General features: G+C 43.2%; 1 protein-coding gene across 1 annotated transcript; it reads right to left on the bottom strand.

The window, feature by feature from the left end:
* Nucleotides 1-3,248: 3,248 nt before the first annotated feature.
* Nucleotides 3,249-13,890, bottom strand: LOC311102948 (synapse differentiation-inducing gene protein 1-like; the record flags this gene model as incomplete). Its single annotated transcript, XM_084144445.1, has 3 exons — nt 3,249-3,410; nt 4,263-4,400; nt 13,459-13,890. 3 exons carry the CDS (start codon nt 13,888-13,890, stop codon nt 3,249-3,251), a joined length of 732 nt encoding a protein of 243 aa, XP_084000571.1.
* Between the last annotated feature and the right edge of the window lie 774 nt (nt 13,891-14,664).

The raw sequence follows: 14,664 nt of genomic DNA, 5'->3' as shown, positions 1-14,664 counted from the left end.
CCATTTTAATACACGTCAAAAAATCTGAGAACAGCTACATTTTATACACACGAAGGTACCCATAAGCAATCATTTCTGATGAAAAAACACAAATGTGAAAAATGTGTGGATATACCGTTTTGGAACGCAAAGGACATAGTGCAAGATCTGTCCTTACAATGGACCTTGAATGTATCACTGTGTAACATTAATGTAATAATTTAATATACATTAAATGACACACTAGCATAAAATAATAATCTCTGGATAAACATCAAACAGCATTACAGTGTCTGTAATCTACTCAATTAACATTGAAACTCCAATTTGAGATGTTTAACAGTATAGCTTGTTGTTCAGTTTGCAGTTATCACACTAATAAGACACAGTATTTCACAATTTACCCAATTTTTTTACGTAGTCTATTCTGTAGGAGGATGTTTTCTCAAGATATCTGTCGTTATGCTGTTGCCACAGAGATGAAGAGTTAGCTGCTACGGTTTGTTAATGATGAAGCTCATTAGGTTTTCCCAATGTTGCTGAAACTATGGTAATGTATACGGCTCAGGCAGTAAGAAATTGTGTCTGAAGACAGAATTCCACAGAATGAACTATGCTTCTGTAATAGCTGATTAAACAGACCGGAGAACATTGACTCTCTCACCCAACATTGCGAAGGTCAAGACTGCAGAATTCAGAGCTATACACGGCAATTATATAATTTAGATGAAAAAATGCCAACAGACTGTTCTTCTTCGACTCAAAACCAGTTAGCTTCACTGCAGGTGATATTGAAAGGCATTTAGCACTGTGAAGAATAATAAATTGTCAATCATGTAAATACATAGTGAAATTCATGAACACAGCTAACTAATATGGGAGTAAGATAAATTGCCTCATCTTGATATCAGGAACATGCTAGCAACAGAGGATGTCATTTGCAGGCCATTGTTGTTCGCATGCAGGCAATTTTGACAGGCATTCAATCACAGTAATGATAGCACAGTGAAAATGGGTTATGGATGTATGAACGGTCAATTATTAATGTACATAGTGGCTCTCTAATGACTTTTTGTCATTCCTCTCCTATACAGTTACTTATCCATGTTGTTCCCTTCCATTTATCACTCTGTTTTTCTTCCCTCAGTCATATGTGGATATGCCCCATTCAATTTCCTCCCTGTCATTTTCTAGAGGGAAATGAAAGGTCTTTGGATGTAACACACTCATTATCATGCAAACAAACAGTCAAGCAGCAGTGATAGGATTCTGTCTGAATCAAACAACTTTACAATGTCTAGGCTGGACATGTGTTTTAGACAAAATCTGCAAAACAAAGTGAATAACAATAAAGACAAATCGATGATTTTCAAATAAATATAAGTTATATTCTACATATTTATTCTCCTCAAAACAAAATAATTGACAAAATACATTATTTTTTTACCACAGTTCAAACACATCCTGCAGTAATTTACAAAGTTTTATTCCCAGGGGGGTGGATGACTAATATGAATCCAGTTTGCTTCTGGTGGTCTGAGCTCAGCTGCAGGTGCTGAGAGCGTGGGTGAAGGTTCCTCCCTATTGAACAGACACAGGGAACACATGCTGCACTCACTCACTCTCACGCACTTCACCACCCCATACAGCTTTCATTGATGAGAGGAGCTCTTTCGCCCGCATCCTCCCCGCTGGACCATTCCATCCATTAGAGGCCTGAGATACTGAAAAGGGAGTGGAGCTGAAAAGGGAACAGATGAGGTCACACTGTAATACCGTCACCCTTCCCTCTCCTAACCATATACCAGATCTGTATCTACTTCCATCCTTGAATAAAAGGGCCCTAATGCCACTTTCTCATAATAGTAGTCAATGGTCGCCATCATATCAGAGTATGACAGTAAACATTATGTTCTCTGTTAACGTTAGCTTCTTGCTGTGACTGCTTTAACAGGAATTCATGTGGAGGTGGCATTGACAGGTAGGTAGGTATACTGTATGCACAAGTAATTTCTATTCATCACTGTGCATCACTGAGTTCAAAGATTATATAATATCCAATGGTTAATGTTGTTATTCAAACACACAGAGGGAACTCAAGGACATTGGTGTTAGAGTTAAGAACGTCTCCCTGTGTATTTGGGTCATTCTGCTGGCTTTGGTGGTGCTGATGAGATGCCAGACAAAGAAGGGGGAGGGGGAGGGAGAGAGAGAGAGAGAGAGCGAGAGAGAGAGATGGGCTTGATGGCGCTCCAGTCTCCAGGTGAATAAAAGACTGCACTCGTTTCGTTCTGCCATCCTGACTCCAGAATGTATGCTTTGTTCCTGAGCTTTTAGCTTGCTGGCAGTTAAAGTCACCTCAAGGCTAGACCATGAGTGATGCCAAACGCAGAGAACAGAGAAGCCGTGCCAGTGAGGGGAGAAGCCGGGAGGCAAGCAAATTGTCAATATAACTCACAGTGGCCAACAATGCATTCTGACATCCATCTATTACACGGTCAGCAATGCCTCCCTCCACACTCCTCAATGAGACAATGAATAAGCGAGAAAGACAGGCAACAGGTAAATCATTATTCATGCCAAATGTATTTATTCTGAAAGGAGATACAGTGCACAATAAACACATTTTCCTCTTTCCGTGTTTAGAGTCTATTGACTGATGATGGCAGATTAATATTCCGGAACCTGGACTGGCGACCAGTTTGATGAATAATCAGTAAAGTAAGCCTTCTTGATGTAGCATTTCAGACACAATGACTGGCTCGTTATGACTCACTGTGGCATGGAAATCAATAAGACCAAAAACACAATTGGCACAATACGTATTTACACAGAACAGCAAAAATTATGGATGGGGGCCTCCATGATAATGATGAAGATCAGTGGAGGAGGTTAGCTCTGGAATTAGTATCATCACTTTAATTTTACTAGGAGCATGACAGTCATTGTGGGGAAATAGTATTTTCCTCTTTCCTTTGGTGTTTTCCCTCATTAATTTGTGAACCTCAAACATCCTTATCAGGCTGATAAACTTAGAGAGAAGTGGCCGGGAAATAGACACAAGGGTGTAATCCAGATGGATACGTCTGTGGTTTACATTGTTTGGTCAGGGTAAACATTTCAAAACACTGACTCTCCCTCTGTTCCTTCCTCTCCTCCTCTCTCCTGCTCCACAACCCAAACATCCAGACAGAGCCACATGTATAGGGCATGATGCTTCATAGCAAGGACAGCTTCCTAAGCACTCCCCTGTGGCCCTGGTTCTGCTGCTATATGTGTCCTCCAGACTTGGACAGGTAGGCTACGAGGGCCACCACCACCCCCACGTACATCCCTGCCCCGATGGTGATGGAGAGGGCAGCGAGGAACAGGGCTCTTCTGGAGCTACTGCTTGCCCTGGAGAAGTCTCCCTTAGCAATGGCCTTGCTAGTCTGAGAGACAAAAGATAGAGAAATTAGTCATGATTAAATATGACTGAGAAAAATGTGAGTAGGTGTAAATTCAATGTAGAGCGAGAAAACAAGACATTGTTCATGGGGAGCCATTAGTTGCTATGGCAATTATGTCACTACCGTTTTGACAGTGACTAATGTGCTGTTTGGATGTTTTTGGATTCCTCAGAAAGGACCGGCCCATAACCCATTTGTTCCTTTGACACATTTATTAGGGTCATTTTGCAATGTAATTGTCTTTGCAATTAGTTTGAGAGAAGTTGCGAACCACTGAGATAAATTGTAGTTGGATTAGGGGGCAGGGAGGGGACCTGCTGCATTCAGAACCTGCTCACTAAAGTGCTGCTATTTATAGATAGACCTGGGGTTCAATATAATCACAATAATGGTGAGACAGTCCCAGGGCAGCAGCTATCCTGTCTATTCATTATCTAATGAAAAAAACATGTAGATAGTATCTGCAAGATACTCTCTTTGGCAATGTATTGCTAACATAAAATAACATTTATTGTTGAGGTATTTGATTGACTAAATGTGACCATTAATGGAAATAAAATATACTGTAAATGTGGCACAATCAACCTTTAGTTTGAGCTGTACTCAGTTTCCCTTGCTCTCTGCAGTATTGTTGCTTGTGATCACAAGAGTAAATAGGGGCGGGTACCTATACGGTTTACGCAATCAATGGTCTGTAATAATTGGTATGTGCCGATGGGTGTGGAAAATGAGCTGCGTTAGCACTTGTGCCTACTGACCTTGCAGAGAGTGCTGGGGGTAATTAGCGTTAATAACAGGGCAGTAGGTGTAAAAGGGTACTGGTCCTAGACTCACCCTCTGGGAGAAGTAGAAGGCAACGATCCCTAGGGGCCAGAAGCAGCAGAGCATGGAGAAGATGGCCAGGCCCAGGTGGTCCCTGGGGGGCAGCATGATGAAATTGTCCTCACTCTCAGTGTCACTGGAGCTGTCGCTCTTGGAGGGAGGAAAGGCACAGGAAAGAGCCAGTCAGTTGGGATAGTTACCTGAACAACTACATTATGGTGATGCCAAATCAAATCAAAATTGTATTGGTCACATACACATATTTAGCAGATGTTATTGCGGGTGTAACAAAATGCTTGTGTTCCTAGCTCCAACAGTGCAGTAGTATCTAACAATTCACAACAATACACACAAATCTAAAAGTAAAATAATGGAATTAAGAAATTATTAATATTAGGACAAGCAATGTTGGAGTGGCATTGACTAAAATACAGTAGAATAGAATACAGTATATACATATGAAATGAGTAAAGCAGTATGTAAACATTATTAAAGTGACTAGTGTTCCATTATTAAAGTGACCAGATTCCATGTCTATGTACAGCCTCTAAGGTGCAGGGTTGAGTAACAGGGTGGTAGCCGGCTAGTGATGGATATTTAACAGTCTGATGGCCTTGAGATTGAAGCTGTTTTTTAGTCTCTTGGTTACAGCTTTGATGCACCTGTACTGACCTCGCCTTCTGGATGATAGCGGGGTGAACAGGCTGTGGCTCGGGTGGTTGATGTCCTTGATGATCTTTTTGGCCTTCCTGTGACATCGGGTGCTGTAGTGTCCTGGAGGGCAGGCAGTGTGCTTCCGGTGATGCATTGGGCAGACCGCACCACCCTCTGGAGAGCCCTGCGGTTGCGGGCGGTGCAGTTGCCGTACCAGACGGTGATACAGCCCGACAGGATGCTCTCAATTGTGCATCTGTAAAAGTTTGTGAGGGTCTTAGGGTCCAAGCCGAATTTCTTCAGCCTCCTGAGGTTGAAGAGGCGCTGTTGCACCTTCTTCACCCCACTGTCTGTGTGGGTGGACCATTTCAGATTGTCAGCGATGTGTACGCCGAGGAACTTGAAGCTTTTCACCTTCTCCACTGCGGTCCCGTCGATGTGGATGGGGCGTGCTCCCTTTGCTGTTTTTTGAAGTCCACGATCAGCTCCTTAGTTTTGTTGACGTTGAGGGAGAGGTTATTTTCCTGGCACCACTCCGCCAGGGCCCTCACCATCCTCCCGCCAATAGTTACATGTAGATGAGCTACTCATGCTAGATTATCTACTTCCACATTTTTATGCATTTTCAAATCAATATGTGTACCTCAAAGCTGTTTCTAACACAAGCAAGGTTATAGGGTCAGATTCTGCAACATTGTTCCATGGACCTGAACTTGTCAGGCAAGTCACTCTGCACTGCAGACATACTGTGACATACTGTGAACAGTGTGATAGTTGATGACAAACACCCCCGGGCATATCTGCCCTTGTTCTGCTTACATGCAGGACATGATGGGCTCAGCCAGGCAGAGAGGATTTGTATTTCTGTCAACACCCACAAGCGTCCTGACAGATAACACTGGATTAACGGATTGTTTCATCATCACCAGGTGACAGGGGAAACAGGAAGAAGACAGTGTCATTTATGTGCCAAATTGCCTCTACAGCACGAGAGAGTCCCCCTCCCCCCATCCTTCACGTGCACCTCCACCACAGGAAGCTGCAGAGGGGAGGACGGCTCATAACAATGGCTGGAACGGAGCGAATGGAATGGCATCAAACACATGTAAACCATGTGTTTGATGTATTTGATACCATTCCACCAATTCTGCTCCAACCATTACCACGAGCCCGTCCTCCACAATTAAGGTGTCACCAACCTCCTCTGTTTGCCCGTTTGCTTGAGAGGCTGTGAATGTTCTGAGGGCCTGTGTGGTCTCTACTAATGCTGTGCCTTGATCCTCCTCAAAGGCCCCTGGGTAGCTGAGGGACTAATGAATGGAAACTTCTGACGCCGCTGTGGGCACTCTGGCACAGGGACAAAAGTGGAGAGCCAAACACGAGGAGCCACATCTCTGGGATGACCTTTAAGAAGAGAAAGCCTCACCTTTGCTGTTCTCCCAGAGAGGGAGCTGCTGTTTGATTAAATGAATGGCCCTCCATCAGGACAGGATTCATTTGTTAGTCTTGTTACTCGCGGGGATCAAACAAACCTGAGCGACCGAGGGAAGAGAGGAAATGGAAATTGATGTTCAGGGCCGAAAATAAATGAGCCAATTTAAAGAGGACGAGAGGAGAGGTGGAGAGGCGGGCGGAGAGGCGGGCAGAGAGAGTGTCTGTCAAAGCTCTCCAGCCAATTATAATACAGCATGTAGACAAAGTGGACATAGCGGCAAAACCCTCATCTCACCCTCTCACCCATTGGAAAACATGATAGAGAGAGTGATAAACATTTTGAAGTGTCTTTGCATTGTGCATTAAATGCCACAAGTACTGTGCTTGTAGTGACAGAGGATCTAAAATGTATTACATAATACATTATATCCATATGGTTATATAGCTACAGAAGCTATGTCAATTCTTGCACACAGTTTATTCGGAGACCCACATGCATGACCAAAAGATTTTGGCCCACAATGGGCTTCTGAAATAATCGCATTAATTCCTGGTGGACACCTGAAGCACCAGGTGAGATTCTCTACGTCCAACCACATTTCTAATGGATGCCCATGTCGCTGTGGATAGATTGCTAGACTGGGTATGGGCATACGGACAGACAGTGGTGCATTACACTAAAGCCAATCTGAGAGTTAGCCAGTCAGCCAGTAGCGGCAGGCATTTTGAGGCCAGCGTAATTGATGAGACTCCTCCACTGCACTGGTCTGTTAATTATCCTCAGACTGCACTCCCAGAGGGCTCGTTAATGACGGCAGGGGACACTGGGCGCACCCTCAGGGCACACTGAGACAGCCATGGCCCCAGTCACTAGGGACTGGCATATTCACCCACACTCAGGCCTGAGTCTCGTTTTACCCCTTACACACCAACAATTTCCTGATTCCCCATCACATCTGGTGGGAAACGCTGGCAGAGGGAATAAACTGTTTTGGGAAAAGTTGCTTTCCATCTACAGTACCAGTCAAAAGTTTGGACACACCTACTCATTCCAGGGTTTTTCTTAATTTTTACTATTATTCTACATTGTAGAATAATAGTGAAGACATCAAAACTATGAAATAACACATATGGAATCATGTAGTAACCAAAAAAGTGTTAAACAAATCAAAATATATATTATATTTGAGATTCTTCAAATAGCCACCCATTGTCTTTATGACAGCTTTGCACACTCTTGGCATTCTCTCACCCAGCTTCATGAGGTAGTCACCTGGAATGCATTTCAATTAACAGGTGTGCCTTCTTAAAAGTTAATTTGTGGAATTTAATGTGTTTGAGCCAATCAGTTGTGTTGTGACAAGGTGTGTGTGTGTGTGTGTGTGTGTGTGTGGGGGGGGGGGTATACAGAAGACAGCCCTATTTGGTAAAAGACCAAGTCCATATTATGGCAAGAACAGCTCAAATAAGCAAAGAGAAACGACAGTCCATCATTACTTTAAGACATGAAGGTCAGTCAATATGGAACATTTCAAGAACTTTGAAAGTTTCTTCAAGTGCAGTCGCAAAAACCATCAAGCGCTATGATGAAACTGGTTCTCATGAGGACCACCACAGGAATGGAAGACCCAGAGTTACCTCTGTTGCAAAGGATAAGTTCATTAAAGTTACCAGCCTCAGAAATTGCAGCCGAAATAAATGCTTCACAGAGTTCAAGTATCAGACACATCTCAACATCAACTGTTCAGAGGGGACTGTGTGAATCAGGCCTTCATGGTCGAATTGCTGCAAAGAAACCACAACTAAAGGACATCAATAAGAAGAAGAGACCTGCTTGGGCCAAGAAACACGAGCAATGGACATTAGACCGGTGGAAATGTGTCCTTTGGTCTGGAGTCCAAATTGGAGATTTTTGGTTCCAACCGCGTGTCTTTGTGAGACGCGGTGTGGGTGAACGGATTATCTCCGCATGTGTATTTCCCACCGTAAAGCATGGAGGAGGAGGTGTTATGTTGTGGGGGTGCTTTGCCACAGAGCTCACCAAAACAAAAATAATTACTGAGAAAATAATTTAGATGGGTGTCATTGAGGACATGGTCCAGTCATGTGTTATTGTGTGGAACCGTTAATGTCATCATATCCCTGTATGCCTACTGTGAACCATGTCGTCAGTATAGAGATACAGGGTTTTCAGCATAATCTTTCATCTTGGTTATCCCAGAACTAATGTCTCACGTAATTGGTCAGCTGAGCGATTAAGTTCCGGGTCCATACGTGTTAAGAGAAGAGATGAAGAGATGCTAGAGCAAGGAGTGGAACTGGAATGAGGAGCTCCACCCTCTCTCTTTGCAGTTACAAATCATGATTTGTCCAAATAACCCAAACACCTGAACTACAGCTGCTCGTTATCTTGTAGATCTGTCCAAGAGAGATTCCATAACTTATGATAAACACAACAACATGTATAGAAGAACTAACAACAGATACTGGCTTTGACATGTAAGAATTATCGTCCAGCTCTTTCCCTCTTGTCTTACAGTGCCTTGCAAAAGTATTCATCCCCTCGGCGTCTTTCCTATTTTGTTGCATTACAACCTGTAATGTAAATTGATTTTTATTTGGATGTCATGTAATGGACATACACAAAATAGTCCAAATTGGTGCAGTGAAATGAAACAAATAACTTCTTCAAAAAATTCAAAAAAATAAATAACGGAAAAGTGGTGCGTGCATATGTTTTCACCCCCTTTGCTATGAAGCCCCTAAATAAGATCTGCTGCAACCAATTACCTTCAGAAGTCACATAATTAGTTAAATAAAGTCCACCTGTGTGCAATCTAAGTGTCACATGATCTGTCACATGATCTCAGTATATATACACCTGTTCTGAAAGGCCCCAGAGTCTACAACACCTATAAGCAAGGGGCACCACCAAGCAAGCGGCACCATGAAGACCAAGGAGCTCGCCAAACAGGTCAGGGACAAAGTTGTGGAGAAATACAGATCAGGGTTGGGTTATAAAAAAATATCCGAAACTTTGAACATCCCACGGAGCACCATTAAATCCATTATAAAAAAATTGAAAGAATATGGCACCACAACAAACCTGCCAAGAGAGGGCCGCCCACCAAAACTCACGGACCAGACAAGGAGGGCATTAATCAGAGAGGCAACAAATAATAATAATAATAATAATATGCCATTTAGCAGACGCTTTTATCCAAAGCGACTTACAGTCATGCGTGCATACATTTTTACGTATGGGTGGTCCCGGGGATCGAACCCACTACCTTGGCGTTACAAGCGCCATGCTCTACCAGCTGAGCTACAGAGGACCACAAACAAACAAGCAATAAAGTTCTGCTTTTCTGATGTTTCAGGATCACTTTAAGCCGTACACTCCACAGAGCTGGGCTTTACGGAAGAGTGGCCAGAAAAAAGCCATTGCTTAAAGAAAAAAATAAGCAAACACATTTGGTGTTCGCCAAAAGGCATGTGGGAGACTACCCAAACATATGGAAGAAGGTACTCTGGTCAGAGGAAAACGCTATGTATATTTTGGCCATTAAGGAAAATGCTATGTCTGGCGCAAACCCTACACCTCTCATCACCCCGAGAACACCATCCCCACAGTGAAGCATGGTGGTGGCAGCATCATGCTGTGGGGATGTTTTTCATCGGCAGGGACTGGGAAACTGGTCAGAGTTGAAGGAATGATGGATAGCGCTAAATACAGGGAAATTCTTGAGGGAAACCTGTTTCAGTCTTCCAGAGATTTGAGACTGGGACGGAGGTTCACCTTCCAGCAGGACAATGACCCTAAGCATACTGCTAAAGCAACACTCAAGTGGTTTAAGGGGAAACATTTAAATGTCTTGGAATGGCCTAGTCAAAGCCCTAAATCCAATTGAGAATCTGTGCTATGACTTAAAGATTGCTGTACACCAGCGGAACCCATCCAACTTGAAGGAGCTGGAGCAGTTTTGCCTTGAAGAATGGGCAAAAATCCCAGTGGCTAGATGTGCTAAGTTTATAGAGACATACCCCAAGAGACTTGCAGCTGTAATTGCTGCAAAAGGTGGCTCTACAAAGTATTGACTTTGGCAGGGTGAATAGTTATGCATGCTCAAGTTTTCTGTTTTTATGTCTTATTTCTTGTTTGTTTCACCCCAAAAAATATTTTGCATCTTCAAAGTGGTAGGCATGTTGTGTAAATCAAATGATACAAACCCCCAAAAAATCAATTTAAATTCCAGGTTGTAAGGCAACAAAATAGGAAAAATGCCAAGGGGGGTGAATGCTTTCGCAAGCCACTGTAGTGTGTTGAGAACATGTTGACTTTAAAAGCCTTCTACAGAGCTTTGATCTCCAGCTGTAGAGAGCTGTATCACATCAACACACACCTGGCTGGCACACTCACTCCATCTCCAATTCCTGGAACTATATCCAAGGATGAAATGATCGACCGACACACACACTTGCACTCTCTCTCACACACACACACACACACACACACACACACACACACACACACACACACACACACACACACACACACACACACACACACACACACACACACACACACACACACACACACACACACACACACGCACATGCCAGACAGAGGGTTAACCAAGAGAACCAGCTCTCAAGTTTCAACTGAAAGCCCAACTTTAATCTCCTGGGTGTTAATCAGATTAATTTGTTATTTGAATCTACTTGGAATAATTTATCTGCTGGCTGTTATGTGTCGGGCCATGCATCAGCCCAGTCTCTAATACTTTCAAAGCACTGCATTAGTTATGGCATTAATGGCCGTCTCTGCTGTGCATCTATCCATCTGCGGAGCTCCTAGTGACAGGAGCTGGACTGATTGTAAGCTCAGTTAGGGATCTATGCACTCCCCCGCTGCCAACTAACGACATTGGGTATTTTACAACCCTCACTGCATAAAATGAGATTGTGCCACTTTTCAAAAGAAGTTGCTCTCCCACTGTCACCATTTTAGTTTGGAGTGCTTAGTCACAGTTTTGTCCTAACATAACAAAAGGACTGGAGTGATATGATCAAAGATGATCAGGGAGATTTGCCAACAATTATGGAACAGAAAAACTGTACAATTACCCCTGTAGCTCAGTTGGTAGAGCAAGGCGCTTGCAACGCCAGGGTTGTGGGTTTGTTTCCCACGGGGGGCCAGTATGAAAAATGTATGCGCTCACTAACTGTAAGTCGCTCTGGATAAGAGCGTCTGCTAAATGACTAAAATGTAAAAATATTTGATTTGTAAGATTGCTATAAAATACACCAAATTGGCCATTCAGTGAACAGACAGTTAAATGGAATAAATAGGTGAATCATGCTGGCAGCCTTAGCAGCCTATTAGAATGAGGTAAGGAGCTTTGTTGTATATTAAATAGTTAACATGAACAGCATTGAGTGCCGTGACACATTATTCTGTGATTGATTTCTGCAACTCACTATTAAAATCCACACAATTTGAGGTACAGTGCCTTGCAAAAGTATTCATCCCCCTTGACGTTTTTCCTATTTTGTTGCATTACAACCTGTAATTTCAATGGATTTTTATTTGGATTTCATGTAATGGACATACACAAAATAGTCCAAATTGATGAAGTGAAATTAAAAAAATAACTTGTTTCAAAAAATTCTAAAAAATTAATTACGGAAAAGTGGTGCGTGCATATGTATTCACCTCCTTTGCTATGAAGCCCCTAAATAATATCTGGTGCAACCAATTACCTTAAGAAGTCACATAATTAGTTAAATAAAGTACACCTGTGTGCAATCTAAGTGTCACATGATCTGTCACATGATCTCAGTATATATTCACCTGTTAGGAAAGAACCCAGAGTCTGCAACACCACTAAGCAAGGGGCACCACCAAGCAAGTGGCACCATGAAGACCAAGGAGCTCTCCAAACAGGTCAGGGACAAAGTTGTGGAGAAGTATAGATCAGGGTTGGGTTATAAAAAATATCAGAAACTTTGAACATCCCACGAAGCACCATTAAATCCATTATTACAAAATGGAAAGAATATGGCACTACAAAAAACCTGCCAAGAGAGGGCCGCCCACCGTTTGGTGTTCGCCAAAAGGCATGTGGGAGACTCCCCAAACATATGGAAGAAGGTACTCTGGTCAGATGAGACTAAAATTGAGCTTTTTGGCCATCAAGGAAAACGCTATGTCTGGCGCAAACCCAACACCTCTCATCACCCCGAGAACACCATCCCCACAGTGAAGCATGGTGGTGGCAGCATCATGCTGTGGGGATGTTTTTCATTGGCAGGGACTGGGAAACTGGTCAGAATTGAAGGAACGATGGATGGCGCTAAATACAGGGAAATTCTTGAGGGAAACCTGTTTCAGTCTTCCAGAGATTTGAGACTGGGACGGAGGTTCACCTTCCAGCAGGACAATGACCCTAAGCATACTGCTAAAGCAACACTCGAGTGGTTTAAGGGGAAACATTTAAATGTCTTGGAATGGCCTAGTCAAAGCCCAGACCTCAATCCAATTGAGAATCTGTGGTATGACTTAAAGATTGCTGTACACCAGCGGAACCCATCCAACTTGAAGGAGCTGGAGCAGTTTTGCCTTGAAGAATGGACAAAAATCCCAGTGGCTACATGTGCCAAGCTTATAGAGACATATCCCTAGAGACCTGCAGCTGTAATTGCTGTAAAAGGTGGCTCTACAAAGTATTGACTTTGGGGGGTTGAATAGTTATGCACGCTCAGGTTTTCAGTTTTTTGTCTTATTTCTTGTTTGTTTCACAAGAAAATATATTTTGCATCTTCAAAGTGGTAGGCATGTTGTGTAAATAAATTGTACAACCCCCCCAAAAGTCCATTTAAATTCCAGGTTGTAAGGCAACAAAATAAGAAAAATGCCAAGGGGGGTGAATACTTTTGCAAGCCACTGTACATGTAACCTTGTTATTTTAATCGTCCAATTAATTTATGTCCAACTGCTCTCTACGAATGAAAAATAGCCTTTTGATTTTAACAATGCTCATTATTTAGCCTGTGTGAGCATCAACATATCCAAAGTTGTAGTTGGTCATTCATAGCTGCCCTCTGTGTGACCTCTCACCTCATACTCGTGTCCTTCCTCCTCCACCTCATAGGACACAGTCTGGATCGTTACATCCTTCTCTCCCAGTAGTTTGTCCTGAGGGTCCTCTATGGGGGCTCCCTCCACTCCCACCACACTGTCCTTGTTCTCTGTGAAGGTGGTCTCGGAGCTCTCACTCTTAGAGTCCTTGCTCTGGAGGTTGACATTGTCCTTATACAGGATAAAGTTGGGCCTATAGAAGGCCTCCACTGCCAGGTGCAGAGAGGTAGCATCCAAGAACTGCTGGGCCTGAGTCTTGCCGTTGCTGCCTGTGACAAAGTAGCCAATGATGTTCTTCTGGTACTGGTGGTTGGGGTAGTCACTCTGGTAAGCCTGGTAGTCGTTGTGGACCATGTGTCTGCTGCTGGTCTTATTTAGAAGTGGGTTCTGCAACTCACTCAGACTCTCCATGGTGGGAGACAGAGAGGGACTTCGGGGAGATCAAAGTGGATAGACCGCAAGCGCTGATAACCGGCTGCGAGCTGGAAGGGACAAGACAGGTAGAGTTACGGAAAGTGGGATGAGGTATGATATGTGATGACATTCAATTGTATGAAACTCTTACTGATGCATTGACAATAGAATCTGCTATTTGTGTCTGCATGGGGTGATGATCAGAAGAGGCGGATGCAGCTTGTAGACTGGAGACAGGGTTTAAGAGCTGGGAATATTCTTCACACGGTATTAAACTAATGGCATTCACCCACACCTGAACCACCAAATCACCATCTGTTACTGTTGCACATTTCATGCCCCTAAATTCATATAAAAACGGTGGTAAAATGTAATTCATCATTTTCCAAGCTCCCTCCAACCAAGTAAGATGAAGACAGATGTTTGAGGATTTTGCAATGCATACTGATCAGAGAGCTAAGCTACCCTCTCTGAACTAGTCATCGCTGCATCATTGCAGTACCTTGCTCTAGAAGTGGGGGAAAGCCTCTCCTAGGTCGTGAATAAGCTCCAGTGATGTCGACTGTAGTCACTTTAGCTCTATGAAGTCAAGCAAAACAAAGCACCAAAAGCAAATAGCAAAGGTATTTTCATGCTACGTATTAAGTGTATTCTCAAGAGGCTATTTCAATAACGACAGTAACACCATCAGGGGAGCGTGTCGCCAGGGTAACATGTCTTCCTGCGAGCTAGTTTGTTGTTTTAAGCAGTATGATTCACATGCTCTGAAGA

Source organism: Coregonus lavaretus, assembly GCF_964263955.1.
Source record: "Coregonus lavaretus genome assembly, chromosome: 27".
In the NCBI taxonomy this organism is placed as follows: Eukaryota; Metazoa; Chordata; class Actinopteri; order Salmoniformes; family Salmonidae; genus Coregonus; species Coregonus lavaretus.
Note: the sequence above shows the minus strand (reverse complement) of the source record. Positions and strands in the feature narration are given on the sequence as shown.